This window comes from Dictyostelium purpureum, assembly GCF_000190715.1.
Source record: "Dictyostelium purpureum unplaced genomic scaffold DICPUscaffold_68, whole genome shotgun sequence".
Classification (NCBI taxonomy): domain Eukaryota; phylum Evosea; class Eumycetozoa; order Dictyosteliales; family Dictyosteliaceae; genus Dictyostelium; species Dictyostelium purpureum.
Genome location: NW_003519405.1, coordinates 38,050 through 56,786, shown reverse-complemented (window position 1 = coordinate 56,786; position 18,737 = coordinate 38,050). Strand labels below are relative to the sequence as shown.

Below are 18,737 nucleotides of genomic sequence, written 5' to 3'. Positions count from 1 at the left end.
AAATAAAAATAAATTTTTTTTATTTTTTAAAAAAAAATTTTCTTTTTTTTTTTTTTAAATTTTTTCATCTATAATACATATATTTATCATTTATTTATCTATTACAATATAATAATACCAATTTAAATCATTACACTCATTGTCATATTATCAATATTGGATATATTATTTGTTTTAATAATAAAAATAAATAAATAATAAATCATAAAAATTCATATTTTTTTTTAACGATTTTTTTTTTTAAGCTATTTATTTTTATTGGAAAAAAAATAATTATTATTTTTGTTTTTTTTTATTTTTTTTTTTAAATATATTAATAACCCCAGCAATAACTCTTTATATAATATTATCTATGTTAATATAAATATTTTGCACACAGAAAAAAAAAAAAAAAAAAAAAAAAAAAACCCGCCAATATCAAAAATCAAATAATAAATAAATAAATAAATAAATAATAGTAAATGGGTATTTCTGGACTTTTACCAGCTTTATCACCAGTAACTAAAGCTATTCATGTAAAAGACTATGCAGGAAAAAGAGTTGCTATTGATGGGTACAGTTGGCTTCACAAAGGTGCATATTCATGCAGCCAAGAGTTGGTTTTAGGTATACCAACTAATGGTTACATAAATTATTTTCTCAATCGTATAAAAATGCTGCAGAATTATAAAGTTATACCCGTGGTAATATTCGATGGAGGTCCATTACCAAATAAAAAAGGAAAAGAACAAGAGAGATTTCAGTAAGTAAAATAATATATAAAAAGATTTTCTTTATATCTGAATACTTATCAACTATAATAATTTAGACACAGAGAAGAATATAAAAGCAAAGGAAAAGCATTTCTTTTGGAGGGAAATAAATCTCAAGCTAATATATGTTTTCAAAAAGCAGTTGATATTACACCAAGATTGGCATTTAATTTAATAAAAGAATTAAGAAAGCACAAAATTGAATATTTAGTTGCACCCTATGAAGCCGATGCACAACTTACATTTCTTTCTATAACTGGTCAAGTTGATGCAATAATTACAGAGGATTCAGATTTAGTTGCATATGGTGCCTCAAATGTAAATATAAAATAATAGTAAAACTATAGAAATTTTGTATACAAATTAATTTTATTTTATTTTTTAGTTAATATTAAAAATGGATAAAGATGGTTACGCTCAAGAAATAAAAACTGAAGATTTAGGTTCATGTAAAAAAGATGGATACGACTTTATAGATTTTACACAAACAATGTTAAGACAAATGTGCATTTTATCGGGCTGCGATTATCTTCCATCTTTACCTGGTATGGGGTTAAAAACATCATTCAAACTTTTAAAACAACACAGAGATATAGAAAAGGTATTCAAGTATTTAAAAAGAGAGAAACCTGGTTTTACTAAAGAATACGAGCAGCAATTTTATAAAGCAGATTTTACATTCAGACACCAAAGGGTTTACGACCCAGTAACAAAATCAATAACGACTCTTTTTCCTTTAGATAAAGATTATCCTGAAGATGAAATTGATTTTATTGGTCCACTAATCGAAGATAGCATTGCTGAAAGGATTGCCTTAGGAATTATCGATCCAGAGACTTTAATTGAATTTGAACCAAATGAAAAAGCCCCAGAATTTACTTTTACTGCCCAACCAAAGAGTAATTATACAATATATATTCTAAAAAACATCAAAATATGCATATACTAATATACCATTTTACATTATTATTATTATTATTGCTATTATTTATAGGAAGTTTATCATCTTTTACATTTAATATGGAGTTTAAAAATACAGGTGTAAATTATAGTAATGACGATAAAATAATTTTAAATGGGGGCAAAATGGTAAAGAAAACAAGAAATTTAAATAATCAATTTACATTTAAATCAAACCAAATCACAGCATATTTTAATAAATCTGAAAATGGAATTAGCAATAAAATAATTGAAGAGGATATAGAAGAGCAGATTTTTAATGACAGCGACCAAGAAGGAAACCAACAACAAATTGTAAATAGTAAAAAAGATGACTTTGTCTTGGATAGTGATTATGAAGATGGCCCAGAGGAGAAGGATGATGAATATATTGTAAATAATAATGATAAAAGTCAAAATGTTGATCAAAAAGATGAAGTTAAGTCATCATCATTTATGGCATCAACAACAACAACAACAACAATAAAAAAGAAAAAAACTTTAGTTACAAGTAAATTTTTTACCCCAACCGTTCCAGAGTCCGATGATGAGGATGGTCCAGAGAGTAAAGATCAAACAACACAACCATATGTATGTATCACAATAATTTAATCGTTGACTTTTATAACAAAATATATTAATAGTATTTTATATTTTAGGTAGAAGAAAGTGATGACTCGTTTGATTATCAATTATCAAATAAAATATATCTTAATAAAAATTTAAATGATAAATCAACATTAATAGGCAGTAAAGATAGAATTAGTATGAACTTTTTTGATCAATTTCAATTTAATGGTAAAAAAAAAGAAAGTACTTTGATGAATTCAACAAAGAAATCATTATCTTATCCATCTCTTTCAAATGATAATAGCAATAATAACCAAGATGATAATTGCGATAGCAGCAGTTCCAATAGTGGTAATAGTGGAAATAGTAGTAGTAGCAGCCAAAATGAAGATAATTTTAATAGTAACGGGGGTGGTTTTAAAAATTTTTTAAAAAGAAAAAGTTCATCACAAACATCATTCACCTCACCAACTACACCTACAACAGCATTTCCAAATTCACCAACATTTATTTCAAATACTACTGAACACTCTAGCTTTTTATTAAAGAAACAAAAATATCATATGAATAATTCAACAATTTCTTCACCTTCATCACATTATTTCAACAACAATACCAATACATCATCACCACCATCATTGGATATCTCACAAAATATTAATGACCAATCATTCATAACTAAAAAATCCCATAGTTTTTCTTCACTAAATAGCGATTTAATATTTGAAGAGGATGACGACGATTTTAATAGTAATAATAAAATAAATAATAATAATAATAATAATAATAATAATAATAATAATAATAATAATAATAATAACTGTAATAACAACTTGGTCAGTAATATAACAAATAATACTACTATATCAACACCTAAACATGCAAATAGTTTCAAGAGTTTCTCTTCATTAACACCAACAAATAATAATGGTAATAATTTTAATTATGTTTATTTTACACCCCCATCAAACAATAGTAGTAATTCATCAACACCCACACCACCATCAAATGGTAACCAACTAACACCAACATCTTCAACATCTCCATCCTCAACTAAATCATCTCCATCATCCTCAAATGATATATTTTCCAAATACTTTTTTTCTCCTGCCAGCAAAACAAATACTTTTGATAACAGCTCATTATCATTTAAATCAAGACTTAGTTTAAGGTATCAACAATCAATAGCACCCAACCCCTCTGCACCAACTGCAACAAATACGACCACAGACAATAACAATATTTAAATAAAATTTACACCACACCATACAATAATATTAATTTGTGTATTGTATGTGATAATTTTAAATTTTATAAAAAAAATAATTTTAAATTTGAATTTAATCTTAATGTTCTTCATTATTTCTTTTTTTTATTTTGAAAAACCAAACGAACCAAAAATTATTTTTTTTTATCAAAAAAATTTATTAATTTTTCTCTTTTTTTTTTAAAATACTACCATGCTCAATTATTTTATATTTAAAAAAATCATTCCATATTTAATTTATAAAAAACCATTTATAGAGATATTAAATATAAGTTTACTATCAAAACAATGCTTTACTTTTATTCAAAATAATATACCATTTTATACAGAATTTGAATACACCACATTTTTGGACTCTATTATAAAAAATCATGATCAAATAATTAGGGATAATAATAAATACAAAAGTTTACTCTTTCAATATAATAATTTTCAAATAATAAAATTCAATAAAATACCAATTTATTTAAATCTAGCTTCATCATATCAGGATCTAAAAAAATATTTTAAAGAACTTGAACAAGTTTTTTTTAATGATTATTGCTACTCTGATGAAGAAAATATTTCAATTAATGAATATGATCCAACTTTTAATAACTTTTTCTTTTTCAAAAAAATTATTATTAATTCAGAAGATAATGAAACATTTGATTTTTTTAAAAAATTTAATTTTGCAAAAGTGGTTAAATTTCAAAAAAGTTACAAAGGTTCAAATAAAATTGATGGGGTTAATATTTTAAAATATGAATCAATCGAATCAATTAAATTTAAAGATCTGATATCACCATTTAGTTTTTTAAAAGAAGCTCTCATTAGGCCAAATCTGAAAAAGCTGACTATATTTATTGAAAAAAATGATAAAGTAGATTTTAATGAAATTTTTGATGGTATTTCAAGAGAATCATCAAATATAAGGAAACTATTATTATTTTCTCCCTTTAATCCCGATTTTGTATCGAAGGAGGATGAAATAATTCAAATTAATATTTTATTCAACTTATTAAAATTAAACAAATCAATTAGAGAATTTAGTCTTCCTTATTTTCAAAGGATCGATGATCCAAAAATCTATGAACCACTAATATCAATTGGTAACATAAATACACTTCATATAGATCTATCTATGAAATGGAACTTACAAATTTTTCAGCATATCCTAATAAACCCAAATATTGTTCAAATTTATATTTATTTTATAGGATTATATTTTTTAGGAAATATAATACAATTTTTAGAAATTTTAAGAATAAAAAAAAAGAACTTAACAATAGTTTTTAAACCTAAAATTAAAAACGATTCAATCAACATTTTATATAAACTCAAAGATAAATATAAAAATTTAGAAATAAAAATAAAATAAAAAATAAAAATAAAAATAATAATAAAAATAATCATTAAAAAAAAAAAAAAAGGTGCACTTTTGATCTTTATTTAATATTTAAAAATAAGAAAAGGCTGTTCTACAATGCATGTTATTTTTAATTTCTTTGACTTTATTGTTTGTCAATACTTCATTTCTAAGTCCACCAGAATATTTTACTTGCACATCATTTAAGATATTGCTTGAAACCAATAAATCATGTGGTGCATCGGTAAGGTCTGAAATTGTGATATTTGATAATTGATTTCTTTTTGAAATAACTTGTGCAAAAATATCTTTGCAGTCAAAATAATTATATGAAACATCTAATTTTTGAAGAGTATTTGTTTCTCTTAAGTATTTCATAAACATTTTATTTTGATTAGAGGTTCTAATAAAATTTTTTCTAATTGATAGGTTCTTAATTTCTTTGTTTATCTCTGTTAGGTAATGGATCAATTCACCAAAGACATTTTCCTCTTTTAAATTGGTTGATACTAATTTTAATTTGGTAATCTTCAATGATTTTGATTGGGATAAAGAGTTGAAGAAATTATTTGGTTCGATGAAGATTCCATATAAATGTAATTTTGAAAGGTTTAATAATGGAATAGTACTATTTAAAACGGTTATAAAATATGAGTACTCTGGGAGGGCGAATTGATTCATATTTAAATATTCTGATGAATTTGAAGTATAGACTCTTCTATCTCTTAGTGACAATTTCTTCAAATTTAAATCCTTTAAAGATTGAAAAAATAAATCACTCTCACGGTCAAAGTCTCGGTCTTCAGCTAAGATAAACTGGGGTTTCCATGGGTTTATTGAAATATCAATAGACTTTAAATTCTTTGATGGGACTATGTGATTGGTTACCTCTGGTAGTGTATAATTACAAGTAGGTAATGTCAACTTTTTTAAATTGATGAAAGGATTATTAGAGCCTACGATCTTGTATGGAGAATCGGAGCCAAAACTTCTAAACTTGGTTTTATATTTTGAATTATTTACAATTTTAGATGTTTCAGTAAGATCGATATTGTTTAACAATTTAATTGTAACAAGCTTCAAGTTTTTGAACTCTGATAAATCTTCATTTTTAATTTGATCCCAAGGAGATGGTTTAAAATCAATTGTATCTAAAATTACCTTTTTAATATAATCTTTGAAATATTGACCATTATATAATTTTACCTTTGTGATTTGATTAAGCTGACGTTTATTATTTATTACTACACCATTAATAATTGTTAAAATGAAATCTCTGAGTCCTTTTGAAATTAATAAATAAGTTTTTAAATTTTTATAATCTACTGATGTTAACAATCTTAATATTTTTTTAATAATAACAATAGGTAATTTTAAATTATCCATTATTAATTATGTTTAGATAAAAAAAACAATATAATATATAAAATTAAAAAAAAATTTATATGAAAAAAAAAATAAAAAAAAAAACAAAATCTCTTGAAAAATAAAAAAATTAATATAAAAAAAAAAAAAAAAAAAAAAATATCAAACAAAAATATCAAACAAAATCTTTTGAAAAACTTCTCTAATATAAATAATTGATATAATATTATTAACCAATATTTAAAATATGGGTGAATAACAGATACCTATGTTTTTTTTTTTGAACAAATAAATTATTTTATCTAAATTCTTTTTAAAATTTATATATGAATTACAAGGGTTTGAAGTTGTTTGTTTCTAATTTTATTTTTCTTTTTTTTTTAATTTGGAATTATCATTATTATTATTATACTATTATTATTTCTCTATTTTAATAATTTTTTGATTTCTTCTTTTTCGGCGGCTTCATAAGCTGTTTGACCATCTGGACCTTTAGCGTCTTTTTTGGCACCTCTTTTGAGTAAAAGTTCAACAGCTTGAACATGATTTTCGTATACAGCTATTAAAATAATAAAAATTGTATTAAAATTTAAATTCTTTATAAATCTAATAAATTGTTTAAATAAAATCCTATTGATCTATAAATTAACGACTGTGTTGAACCTAATTGAACATTATAAAATAAACATACCTGCTAATAATGGAGTAATACCATAACCATCAGCATCGTTGAATTTAGCACCTTTTGAAATTAAAAAATCTAATATTTCAGCTTGGTTCTATAATAAAAGGAAATAAAAAACATTAATAACAATGAAATAAAATGAAAATAAATAAAAAATTGGTGATCCTACATAATCAGCAGCCCAATGACATGGGTTTCTACCATTTGCATCAGTTTTTTTAACAAGTGATGGATCAGCTTTGACGGCGACTTCAACATTTTTTAAATCGCCATTTTTTACAGCCCAGCTAAATTGATCTTGATCAGTTGACATTTTTAAAATAAATAAATAAATAGATAATTATACAATTATAAAATTTTAATAAAAAGAAAAAAAAAATTTCCAAAAATTTTTAATTAAAAAAATAAAAAAAAAAATAAAAAAAAAATATAAAAAAAATGGGTATTGGAATTTTATTATAATAAAAATTAAAAAAAAAAATCATATATATGTAAACCTTTATTTATTATTTTTTGAAGATCAAATATTAAATTAAATCCTGATGATCATTTTAACTCTAAAATACATTAATATAAATAATAAAAATAAAAAAAAATTTTAGCACACAAAAAAAAAAAAAAAAAAAAAAAAGGTTTATTTGACAATTTCAACAAACATTCAGTATTTTTTAAATCCACCTTGAAGATATACAACATTATGAAAAATGTTAATTTTGTTTGTATAATAAAAAACCATAATAAAAAAATACGATTATATAATTAAACTATTAAATTATTTTTTATTTTATTTTATTATTTAATTATTTTTAAAATTATATTTATTATTAAATAATTTATCAAATGAAGAAACTTGGTCAAAAGTTGATAATAATTGCTTATCGGCTATTTCTGGGTTTTCTTCTCTCATACTTAAACAGGTGTTGATGGATGCTTCTCTGGCAGCCTTGGCTTCGGCAATAGCATCTGTTACAAAAAGGTAACCAGATTTATCGCCAGCGTTGATAGATTGGACGATTTTTTCGTATGATGAAGACTCGAGTTTACCTCCTATAGTTGTATCGAAATGACCCTTGATATAAGGTAAAAGAGAACCAAAATTAGAGTAACCAAATAATAATTTTTGTGCTGCTATTGAACCGCTACTATAAATATAAATATTGCAATTGTTTAATTTCCATGTTTCAAAACATTTGGGTATTTCATTGTAAACTATACCTTTAATTAATTCCTTTTCATAACCTTCTTTCCACATGTGTCCTTGAAGTTGCTTTAATGCAGTTGATTTTCTATCTTTGTCCATTTGATATATGACATTACGAATTACAGATTCGAGTATTTGTTCCTTGCTAAAATCTGAACCGATTGGGTTTAATACCTCTGGTGTATCGAATTGTTGTGTATTACCTTGTGATGTTACTGAGTTTTTGTCATCTAAATATAATTGGTATAATGCTTGAAGATCACCATTTAACTCTTCACTTCCCCATTTTTCATTTAAAAATTTCTCTAAATTGCCTCTGATATATGGAAATAATACTGTATGTACAAATGAAATTGGTGTTGTTGTACCTTCAATATCTAATATTACTGTGTGTATATTAATACTCATTTTCTTTTATATGTCGTGGTATAGAATAAAAAAATAGAAAAAAAAAAAAAATGAAATGAAAAATTAAAAAAAAATAAAAATAAAAATAAATTTAAATTTAAAAAAAATAAAAAAAATAAAAAAATAAATATGGTATGGAATGAAATAATACCATTTTTATACATATCTCTTTTTTTTTTTTTATTTATAAAAAAAAATTTTATTCTTTTTTAAAAAGATAATAGTAAAACAATTTATGTTACTGAATTTTTTAATATAGTTGAATTTTAAAAGACTTTTTTTTTTTTTAATTTTTTTTTTTATAAATTAATTTTTATTATTGTTATCATTTATTAGTTGTTATTTATTTTTATTATTTTTAGTTTTCTTCTACACCTTGTTCTTGTTGTTGTTTTAAGATATTTGGATGAACAGTGAGAACTAAATCTTTACCAGTGATTCTCTTGTAAATGTCCATGACATCTTCGCAGGTGGTTTCAAAGTGTGAGGTGGCGTCATATGATTTTGAGATGAAAATTTTATCTTGGACACCATCACCAATTGGTTCATAGAAATCTGAAATTGAAACGAATCTATTAAAAAAAAATAATTAATATCAAAGTTTTTTTTTAAAAAGGTAAATTTAATAATATAAAATGATACTTACTTTTCTTGAATTTGACCTAATAAAGCGTAGGCTGGAGCTAATTCTTTTTCTGGATCAGCAGTTTCAACAGTAGTTGAAACAATAGCGATGAACTTACCTTTTGGACAAACCATATGTGGAGCTGAAATGACACCAACATAAATATCAGATTCACGTTTAACTTGTTTTTGTGGAATGATAATTTGGAGTGATTCGAATTTCTTATCAGCACCATTAACTGGAGCATTTAATACACAAATGGAACGAATAATTTTACCTTTCTTTTGGACTTTGTCTGGGAAATATGATGGATCACAAACAATTTGGTCACAAGTAACAGTCTAAATTAATAATAAAAAAATTAAAAAAATATTAGTATTATTATTATTTATAACTGAATATAAAAATCAATTATACTTACTTCACCTTCAGAGGTAACTCTAATTTTACCGTCTTCACCAAAGACAATATTTTCGATTGGTTTATTAAGCATGTATGTACCACCATAAATAGCAGATAAACGAGCAAAAGCTTGTGGTAATTCACCTAAACCGTACATTGGGTAAATGTATGGTGATTTGCTGTATCTAGCTAAAGAGTCGGCATAGAGTTTCATTCTCATGACAGTTCCGAAAGCTGGTTGGTTGAGGTAACTGTCATCGAGGTAGAGAGCAATAGCGTGACCAATGAAATCAATAAGATTATCCTTGATACCAAATTTCTTGAAGAGATCGGACATTGACATTTCTTTTAATTTGAGACCTTCGTGAGTTTCTGGTTTATTTTCTTCATAGTTTTGAACATAGATAAAGAATTTTCTTAATGGGAGTTTCTCTAAAAGACCAACTAATGATGATGAGAGAGCTTCCTTATCGGTTGATGGAACTTTTTGAATTTTGCCACCTTGGTAAACGTATGAACCATCGACAACTTTAAAGTCAAGGTAACGAGTGACATCGGTGTGTAATAACATTTTAACTAAAAGACCACTTGAAAGGATGAATTTTGGAATAAGATCAACATTGTAGTCTCTTGAGGCACCTAATTCAGCTGGTGGTTTACCATTGTTTTGTTCACCACGGAATTTTTCCCATAATTGATTTAAATTGAGTGAGGCTGATTCACCACCATAGTATCCATTTCTATCCATATGGAGTACTTTTTTACCCTCAACTGATAATAAACCACTAATAATACATTCCTTTAAACCGGTACCTAATACAATAACATCATAATGTTCATCCATTTTATTTGAAAAAAATTATATATTTTGAGATTTTTTTAACAAAAAATTAAAATAAATAATTATAAATTTAATTAAATTAAAAAAAGAGTAAATAATAATATACAACAAAAAAAAAAAAATATATAAATAATGTGCTAAAAATTTAAAAAAAAAATTTTAAAAAAAAATTAAAAAAAAAAAAAAAAAAATAAAAAAAAAATTAAAATAAAATTTTTTTTTTTTAAAAATTTAAAAAAATTTTCTATGGGTTCACCACCTCGGCCTTTTTTTTTTTTTTTTTTTTTAATTTTTTTAATTTTATTTTTTCAAATTTCGGAAGAAATTTGTAAAAGGAGGGGTTTTTAAAAAAAAAAAAAAAAAAAAAAAAAAAAAAAAAAAAATAATTCAGTAATATTTATACAAAATAAAAAAAAAAATAAAAGTTTTTATTTTATGAAAATTTAAAAAATTAAAAATAGATATTTTACAATCAAACAAAATTATTAAACATTTAAAATGAAATTAGATTATTTTGGTTATATAAATATGAATTGAGTATAAAGGTTGTAAATGTGATACCAACTACTTTCTTAATGACTGATAGTTGCTATACATCCCATGCTATATAATGAAAAGATGTGGTGAGTGATTTTGTGAGAACAAGAATATGATTGAAATTATTATCTATTTTTATTTTTATTTTAAATTTTATTAATTCATCTTTTTATTTTAAATTAATATTATTATTATTAATCATAAATATTTATTTAAAAAAATTAATAAAAAAAAAAAAATTTCTTTTTTTTTCAAATTATAAAATCAAATAAAAAATATATTAATTTACCAATAAAAAATGCCCAATCACTAATATTATAATAAAAAAATTATAATGGTAGTGTTTATAACTTTAATAGTAGCGAGGAATCTCTCCATATAAATTAGTAATTTTTTTTTATAATAAAAAATAATCAACCATACTTTTTCCATTTACATTTAACCCACTATTAAACTTTTTTATAATAATTTTTTTAAATAACTAATAAAAGCAATGTGATTGGAATTTTTATGTATTTTTTTAGTAATAATCAAATTTCATTTCTTTTTGTGTTAAAATTTAAAATTTTTTAATTTAATTTTTTTTTTTTTTAATTTTCATTTTTCTTTTATAGCATTTCGATTCCTTCTTTTATAATATTTTGATTATTTCTTTATTTTTAAATTTTATTTACTTTTTTTTTTTAATTTACTTTTCATTTTTTTAAATATTTTCATTTTTTTTTTCTTTTCTTTTATTATTTTATATACATACAAATAATTATATACCTTTATTTTTTTATTATAATATTCTACACATTTAATAATAGCAATAGTAATTTTTTATATTTATAAATAATTTATAACCCTACACCAAATCACATTTCACAAAACTCTTATTAATAACAATTTAAAAATTAATAATTTAATGATTGTTTTTTATATTTTATTTGCTATCATTGGCATTTCATTAATATATTATTTAATAATATTATTAAATAATTTGGCAATAACAATAATAACAATAGTAACAATAATAGCAATATCACCTCAACACAACACTATACTCCAATAACCAATAATTTATTTGTTCAAATGCAATTTTACCAACACCCGCAATATTTAGGACTAAATAATCAATCCCCATCTCATACATTTGGTTTAAAAACTTCCCCATCTTAGATCACAATTTCCATTTATTAATTCTACTACTTTTCAATCATTTAATACCCCAAATACACCAAATTCATCTTCTCCATCCACAATTGCATCAACAACCTCATAATGGATATTTTGAAGAAATAAGAGAAAGAGAAAGGGAAAGGGAAGAAAGGGAAGAAAGGGAAGAAAGGGAAGAAAGGGAAGAAAAAGAAAGGGAGGAAAACGAATATCTTTCTTTTTATTTAATGTTTCAATTATTGAAATCGATGAAATTAAAAAAAAATTCAACTACATCTTAGAAACAATCAACATTTCGTATTAGCTCAGATCTTCAGAATAGTTTTAAAAAATTCTAAATTTTCCAAGGTCGACTACTTTTTACAAATTACCAGAAAATATAGGGTGGATATTCTATTGGTACAATAGCATCTCACTTAAAAAATAAAAAATAAAAAATATAAAATATAAAATATATAATAAAATTTTACTTATTGTTTGCGACTTTAGAAATTTGATTTGAATTAAATTTAAGTTCCTTATATTAAAAATAATCAAATTAGTTTTTTTTTTTAATTAAAAAGTAAATGTTTTATATGTCATTTTATAGAGAATTTAATGAAATTTTCAAATCAGATTATATTTTTAATTAAAATACTTAATTTTAAATTAAAACAAACACATATTTAAATTATCAAAAAAAAAAATTGAAATTATAAAAAATTCACACATTGTTTAAACATTACTATTTTTTTTGAATTTATTATATATATATTATATTATTATTTTTTATTTTTTATTTTTTTTTTTTATAAATTTATTAAATATTTTTTATTAAAAAAAATTATGACAAAATAAATTTTTTTTTTTTTTATTTTTTTCAAATTATATATTTTTTTTTATTTGTAAATAATTTTTATATTCATTATTTATATCACACTTTATAAAATTCATAAAAATGCTTAGTTTACTTGCTATTTCCTTTATTGTTATCACCATTTGTTTTTTATTATATAAAAAAATCTATAATAATAAAAATAATATTAATAGAAATAATAATAATATTAATAATAATATTAATAATAATAATAATAACAACAAACAAAATCAACAACAACAAAATCAACATCAACAAACTCAACAACAACAATATCAGAATCAACAATATCAACCAAATGGAAGTTTTAGTTATTTTCAGCAACCAACATATCAATATCAATCACCACCACAACAAACACAACAACATTACCCACAATATGATTCTTTTAACCATTATCAGCAACCAACCAATCAATCTCAACCATCAATGAATCAATTCCAAAGTCAAAATCAATCTCCATACCATCCACAACAACATTATCAACAATATGGAAATTACAACCAATATCAGCACCCAAATAATCAATATCAATCTCCACCACAACAAACACAACCACCAATGAATCCACACCATAGTCGTAATATAAATTTAAAGAGATCATTGGAGGATTATAATGATATGGAGACCAAAAAAAAAAAAAAATTGATGAGGAAGATATTAATTTAAAAAAATGTTATGGTATGTCAAAGAGATCATTGAAAACTGACGAAAAAGATGATCAATATAAAAAGAAATTTAAATTTGAAGATATTTCAAATAAATTTAATGTATTTTCTAAGAGATCATTGGACGTTAATGAAAAATATGTAGAGTCCAATAAGAAATTCAAAGAAGATAGTTCAAGAAAAGGAATTTCTAAGAGATCAATGAATGCTGATGAAATAAATGGAAAGTACAATAAAAAATTCAAATTTGGTGAATAATATATTAAATTAATTAATTTAACTCAGAAAAAGAAGGTTGTTGAAAAAAAATGAAAAAAAAAAACTCGAAATAGAATAGTTGATTGATAAATTAGAAAAATTTTTAAAAAAGAAATATAGTGTTTTATTAGTTATTACAAATAGATACCCAGTAGCTGCGGTAGAGGTCAAAAGAAATAATGGATTTAGATGCTTCATTTGTGGTGACCCAAATCATTTTGCTAGAGATTGTAAAGATAAATATAATAATAAAAGTTATAGAGGAGATAATAATCAATTAAGTTATAACAATTATAATAATCAATCGGGATAAAACAATAATAATCAGCAAAGATATAATAATAATAATCAACAAAGATATCATAAAAATAATTAGAATACAATAGTAATCAGTTGGAATATAAAAATAATAGATTTGAAAATAACTTTAATAAATTTAATAATGATAATAGATTTGGAAATAACAATAATAACAAAGATCAAATAACAATGACTACAAATCAAATAATAGTTACAATAGAAATAATAATCAGATAAATAACATAGAAGAGGATGAACATTAAAATAATGATAATTGCAATTTCTTTATTGATGGTTACGATACAAGTAATAATGTATCAACCCTTAATAGCATTAATAATATAAGTAAAAAGGATAACATCTGTGCAAACCTTAAGTTTAATGGTCGTCCAGTCAGAGTTCTAGTAGATACAGGCGCAAGCATTTCATGAAAGTCATTGGTTGAAAAGTTAAATCTTCTAATTCGTCCAAGTCAAAAGAAAGTTACAAGTGCAAGTAATCATGTAATGGCCACTCAAGGTGAAGTCTTATATTAGGTCCAGATGAGCGATCATATTAAATCAAATATCAAGTTTTTAAGTTTTTAATATATTCGTTTAAGCACAAACAATATGTATTCAAATGTATTCTCATATAGAACAACCAGTTCAACCAATTGTCGATACCTCAGTTAACACTAAGCATGCTTTTGTCAATCAAAACCTATTCGGCTCACTTATTATTCCAACAAAAGAAATTTATAGAGTAAATCGTTTGAACGCCCAGCCAACAGTGTTAATTTTTGAGCGAGTTCAAGAACCATAACCAAACAATGTCGATTCATAATTGGCAAGTAATTCATTTTTAATTGATAATCAATAGAAAATAGAAAATAATAATGTTCAATCACAGTCAACAGGTAATAATAATAGCAATAATATTCAATCATCACCAACTCATAATAATAATAATAATAAAAGTAGTAGAGATAATAAACAACCCTTAAGATCATAATAAAGATAACGATAGTCATGATAATAATAATAATGATAATAATATCAAAGTCGGGGATATTGCCAAATTCAGTATATATAGTATACTATTATTAGAAAGGATCGTTTTTGGTCCAGAGCCACCCCAAAAGGATTACTTCCAAGATCAGGTATAGATGTTAAAGTAGCTCCAGATAGTTCAATTAATCCACACCTCAAGAACAAGCAAAATTCGATCAATTAATGAAGTATTATTCAGAAATTATTTAAGAAAGTTTAAAGAAAGCAGGTCAGGCGGAAGGTATATCTCATAGTATTCCACTCATAGATGGTACAGAGAAATCAAAACTGCATCAAAACCATATCTAGTATCACAAGCCCAGAAAGATGTAATAGACTTTTAAGTTCCAGTTTCCCAAAATTCATCAATTCCTGACAAGACTAGAAAACCAATCGTAGGTTCATATAGTATTACAGCTAAGACCAATGGTAACAATCAATATGGAATCAAGTTATCATCCAAAAATCAATCCCGATAGCTCTCAGCTCTTTTCAAATGTGAGATATGTAATGAATCAATTGTCTATATCTATAAGTAAAATTTTAAAACTGCTTTTTAATAACTACCAATTCCAGTATTTCAACTACCTTTAGAACCAATCTCATTCAGTATAAATACCTCAAGTCCTCAGTCTAGAGTTTTTGGTGCTCAACTTCTTCAAATTGTAATGATAAGGTATAAGAAAATGACCATATTGCACAACTAAAATGCTTAACGAAAATACAATGAACACAAATTATATTCTTACCGAGAATCAATAAAATATATAAACACACACTAAATAATAAATACAAAAATACTTAAATAAATTAAAGACACTCAAACAATTATAAGAATGTGAATAAACACTAAAATATATCTTATATTATCTTTATTATTTATATTTGTTACTAAAATTAAACACACAAATAATTAATATAATAATAATAAAATATTAATTTTTAATATAAAAATAATTTAATTTGTTTTATATTTACATTTCCTTATAGGTTAAAATCCAGTTGATGATGTTTTTTTACAAGACAATTTCTCCATTAAAAAGACCGTATTTTTTACCTATTAGAAAAAGTCATATTTAAATTCTTTCAAGTAGTCATGCCATAATTTCAATCTATTAATTAGTAATTTGGAAAAATATTTATTAAGAATTAATTTATAAACATAATGAATCAAACCCAAGAAATAAAAAAATATTAAAAAACTAATTTACTAATTAATGTACTTTTGATGATCATAATATCAAAGTTGTTTTTGGTCCAGTCAAAATTGAAACTATTGTTCAATTGGGCAGACATTTTCTTTATAAATAAATTAATAAAATAAATGTATTAAAATTTAATTAATAATTATTTATTTTTCAAAGTTTAATTATTACTATTATTTTGAACAGAAATAAGACTGACTTGTGGATTCGCTTAGGTTTGGTGAACATGAAAGTGCAATTGTGCCGTTATTGCAATTGTTATTAAAGCAAGATTTTAAAAATGGTTGTCCATTTTTACAACTGAAGATCTCTTCAACACCACTTTGTAAATAGGTTATTAATCCGTCAGTCATAGATGTAGCAAATAAGAAATTGTCATTATTGCATACTGGTGAACCACTATTATCAGATGAGGATGAATTTTGGTCATTTGAATAAACTGCATTAACAACACTGTTATCTGAGAATGATGGTTTATTTGTGACTGTAACAAATGAATATTGTGAATTTTTTGGTTGAGTCATTGGTGGTGCGTATTCACATGAGTTAATTCTAAAAGTCAATGTTTGTCCCTCTGAATCTGAACAATTTCTTTGTCCATAGGATGTTATATAAACTGTTGGTTCATTATTTGTATCGGTACCGATATATGCAAAATAAGAGTTATATTTGTAGCCATCAACAAAATATTCAACATCATTTAAACATCTATCTAATAAATTTAATATTTAATAAAAAAACATCAATATCAATATTTATATTTTTTGTTTATATTTCCACTTACTTGGAACAACTGATACACCAACTCCATATGGATTATCAATGCACCACTGATTTCCATAGGGAATGAAATTTATATATTGTTTTTGACCAAACGAATAGTTGAAAGAAATAAAAAGTAATACAAGTAATAATTTCATTTCTTTTTTTTTAACAAAAATAAAATAAAAAATAATATTAAAAAAAGATTTCTATTTAAAAAAAAAATTTTTATAAAATCTTTTTTTTTTGAATTTTTGAGTGAAAAAAAAAAATATTGTGGGGTTGGATCAAAACATGCATGTCAATAAAAAATTAACTTCACTTTCAAAAAAAAAAAAAAATTTTTTTTATAAATTTTTTAAAATGGCATTTTTTGGAAAATACAAGGGGGTGATTGGAGGCGTTTTTTTAAAAAAAAATTAAGAAATGAAAATTTTTTTTTTATATGCATCACTTTTTTTTTATATATAAAAAAAAAAAAAAAAATTTCATTTCTTAATTTTTTTTTGTCCAGATTAGGTGTACACAAAAGGTTACATCATTTAACCAAACCAACTTTGAAATTATTGTTGAGAAAGGTAATTAGATTTTAAAATCTATATTTTTATAAATATTATATGACAACAATTATACTAATTTACGAACTGTATTAGACCAAATCAGAATACCAATTCGAGTATGTGAATCTGGAAAGCATTTTAAAGATATTGCACAAACTGAACATTTTTTTGGTATTTTAAGAGAAGCATTTTTTAGAGTTGGAATTAACTCTCTTTCCAATATAGACATGAACTCACCAAATATATGTAGTGGATCGCTAAAAAGGGGTGGGTGTGCTAATTACGTTGGTCAGCATTTATATATATACTCTGAATATTTTAATTCAACTTATTATTATTGTGGACCTTCATGTCTAATTAATCATTTAGGTAATGTATCAACAACTAAATGGAGAAATGATCACAAAAATATTCAAAGGAATAATGAAAATGGTGAAGGTGAAGAGAATAATCCTAACGAAGGTGATGGTACAGACCAACATGAAGGTAATGGTGCAGATGAGAATGAAGATGGTACAGACCAACATGAAGATAATGGTACAGGTGGAGAGAGAGGTAGAAATGGTGTTACTAGAGGTGGTGGTGTTACTAGAGGGAGAGGAAGAGGCAGAGGAAGAGGTGGTTCTACCATTAGAATGAGAGGAACAAATAATGTTGGCACTTCTGTACCAATAGGTAATTGATAAATAATAAATAATAAATAATAAATAAAATAAAGTTAATTTATCTAATATGTTTATATTTAAACCAATTTTTATTTTTTATAGTTCATTTTATCGAAAACTATTGCGATTATAGCGAAAGCTTGCATAAAAAAATTGTTGGTTTAAGTAATGAGGATTTACATTCTTTGTGGGAAAAACTCCAAAAATTATTTATCTATGGATTCTAAAGGTAACTTTATCAGTGAGCGACGAGGAAATAAAAAAGGAATTAGAAATCATTTATGCTTGGCTCTAACACTAATAAAACTAAAATCAAATTTTAGTTTTGAATTTC

General features: G+C 23.7%; 9 protein-coding genes across 9 annotated transcripts; 4 read left to right on the top strand and 5 right to left on the bottom strand.

Moving 5' to 3' along the window:
* Positions 1-461: 461 nt before the first annotated feature.
* On the top strand, positions 462-3,508 carry DICPUDRAFT_150348 (uncharacterized protein; the record flags this gene model as incomplete). Its single annotated transcript, XM_003286344.1, has 5 exons — positions 462-742; positions 809-1,070; positions 1,138-1,651; positions 1,747-2,282; positions 2,351-3,508. The coding sequence occupies 5 exons, from the start codon at positions 462-464 to the stop codon at positions 3,506-3,508; spliced, it is 2,751 nt and encodes a 916-aa protein (XP_003286392.1).
* Positions 3,509-3,721: 213 nt separating this feature from the next.
* DICPUDRAFT_77261 (uncharacterized protein) lies at positions 3,722-4,888 on the top strand (the record flags this gene model as incomplete). The annotated part of the gene is made up of 1 exon (XM_003286343.1): positions 3,722-4,888. The coding sequence occupies one exon, from the start codon at positions 3,722-3,724 to the stop codon at positions 4,886-4,888; it is 1,167 nt and encodes a 388-aa protein (XP_003286391.1).
* A 78-nt stretch (positions 4,889-4,966) lies between these two features.
* On the bottom strand, positions 4,967-6,262 carry DICPUDRAFT_77260 (uncharacterized protein; the record flags this gene model as incomplete). The annotated part of the gene is made up of 1 exon (XM_003286323.1): positions 4,967-6,262. The coding sequence occupies one exon, from the start codon at positions 6,260-6,262 to the stop codon at positions 4,967-4,969; it is 1,296 nt and encodes a 431-aa protein (XP_003286371.1).
* Positions 6,263-6,574: 312 nt separating this feature from the next.
* On the bottom strand, positions 6,575-7,256 carry DICPUDRAFT_54221 (uncharacterized protein). Its single transcript, XM_003286322.1, has 3 exons — positions 7,096-7,256; positions 6,933-7,020; positions 6,575-6,800 (listed from the first exon to the last, which is right to left on the bottom strand). The coding sequence occupies exons 1-3, from the start codon at positions 7,237-7,239 to the stop codon at positions 6,667-6,669; spliced, it is 366 nt and encodes a 121-aa protein (XP_003286370.1). The 5' UTR covers positions 7,240-7,256; the 3' UTR covers positions 6,575-6,666.
* A 466-nt stretch (positions 7,257-7,722) lies between these two features.
* On the bottom strand, positions 7,723-8,535 carry DICPUDRAFT_30810 (uncharacterized protein; the record flags this gene model as incomplete). The annotated part of the gene is made up of 1 exon (XM_003286321.1): positions 7,723-8,535. One exon carries the CDS (start codon positions 8,533-8,535, stop codon positions 7,723-7,725), a length of 813 nt encoding a protein of 270 aa, XP_003286369.1.
* A 288-nt stretch (positions 8,536-8,823) lies between these two features.
* Positions 8,824-10,512, bottom strand: DICPUDRAFT_54218 (Rab GDP dissociation inhibitor alpha). The gene is made up of 3 exons (XM_003286320.1): positions 9,582-10,512; positions 9,182-9,501; positions 8,824-9,107 (listed from the first exon to the last, which is right to left on the bottom strand). Exons 1-3 carry the CDS (start codon positions 10,404-10,406, stop codon positions 8,894-8,896), a joined length of 1,359 nt encoding a protein of 452 aa, XP_003286368.1. The 5' UTR covers positions 10,407-10,512; the 3' UTR covers positions 8,824-8,893.
* Positions 10,513-13,035: 2,523 nt separating this feature from the next.
* DICPUDRAFT_77256 (uncharacterized protein) lies at positions 13,036-14,193 on the top strand (the record flags this gene model as incomplete). The annotated part of the gene is made up of 3 exons (XM_003286342.1): positions 13,036-13,534; positions 13,582-13,849; positions 14,025-14,193. 3 exons carry the CDS (start codon positions 13,036-13,038, stop codon positions 14,191-14,193), a joined length of 936 nt encoding a protein of 311 aa, XP_003286390.1.
* A 2,396-nt stretch (positions 14,194-16,589) lies between these two features.
* Positions 16,590-17,336, bottom strand: DICPUDRAFT_150338 (uncharacterized protein; the record flags this gene model as incomplete). The annotated part of the gene is made up of 2 exons (XM_003286319.1): positions 16,590-17,128; positions 17,201-17,336. The coding sequence occupies 2 exons, from the start codon at positions 17,334-17,336 to the stop codon at positions 16,590-16,592; spliced, it is 675 nt and encodes a 224-aa protein (XP_003286367.1).
* Positions 17,337-17,541: 205 nt separating this feature from the next.
* Positions 17,542-18,630, top strand: DICPUDRAFT_77254 (uncharacterized protein; the record flags this gene model as incomplete). Its single annotated transcript, XM_003286341.1, has 4 exons — positions 17,542-17,568; positions 17,693-17,756; positions 17,832-18,413; positions 18,506-18,630. 4 exons carry the CDS (start codon positions 17,542-17,544, stop codon positions 18,628-18,630), a joined length of 798 nt encoding a protein of 265 aa, XP_003286389.1.
* Positions 18,631-18,737: the final 107 nt, after the last annotated feature.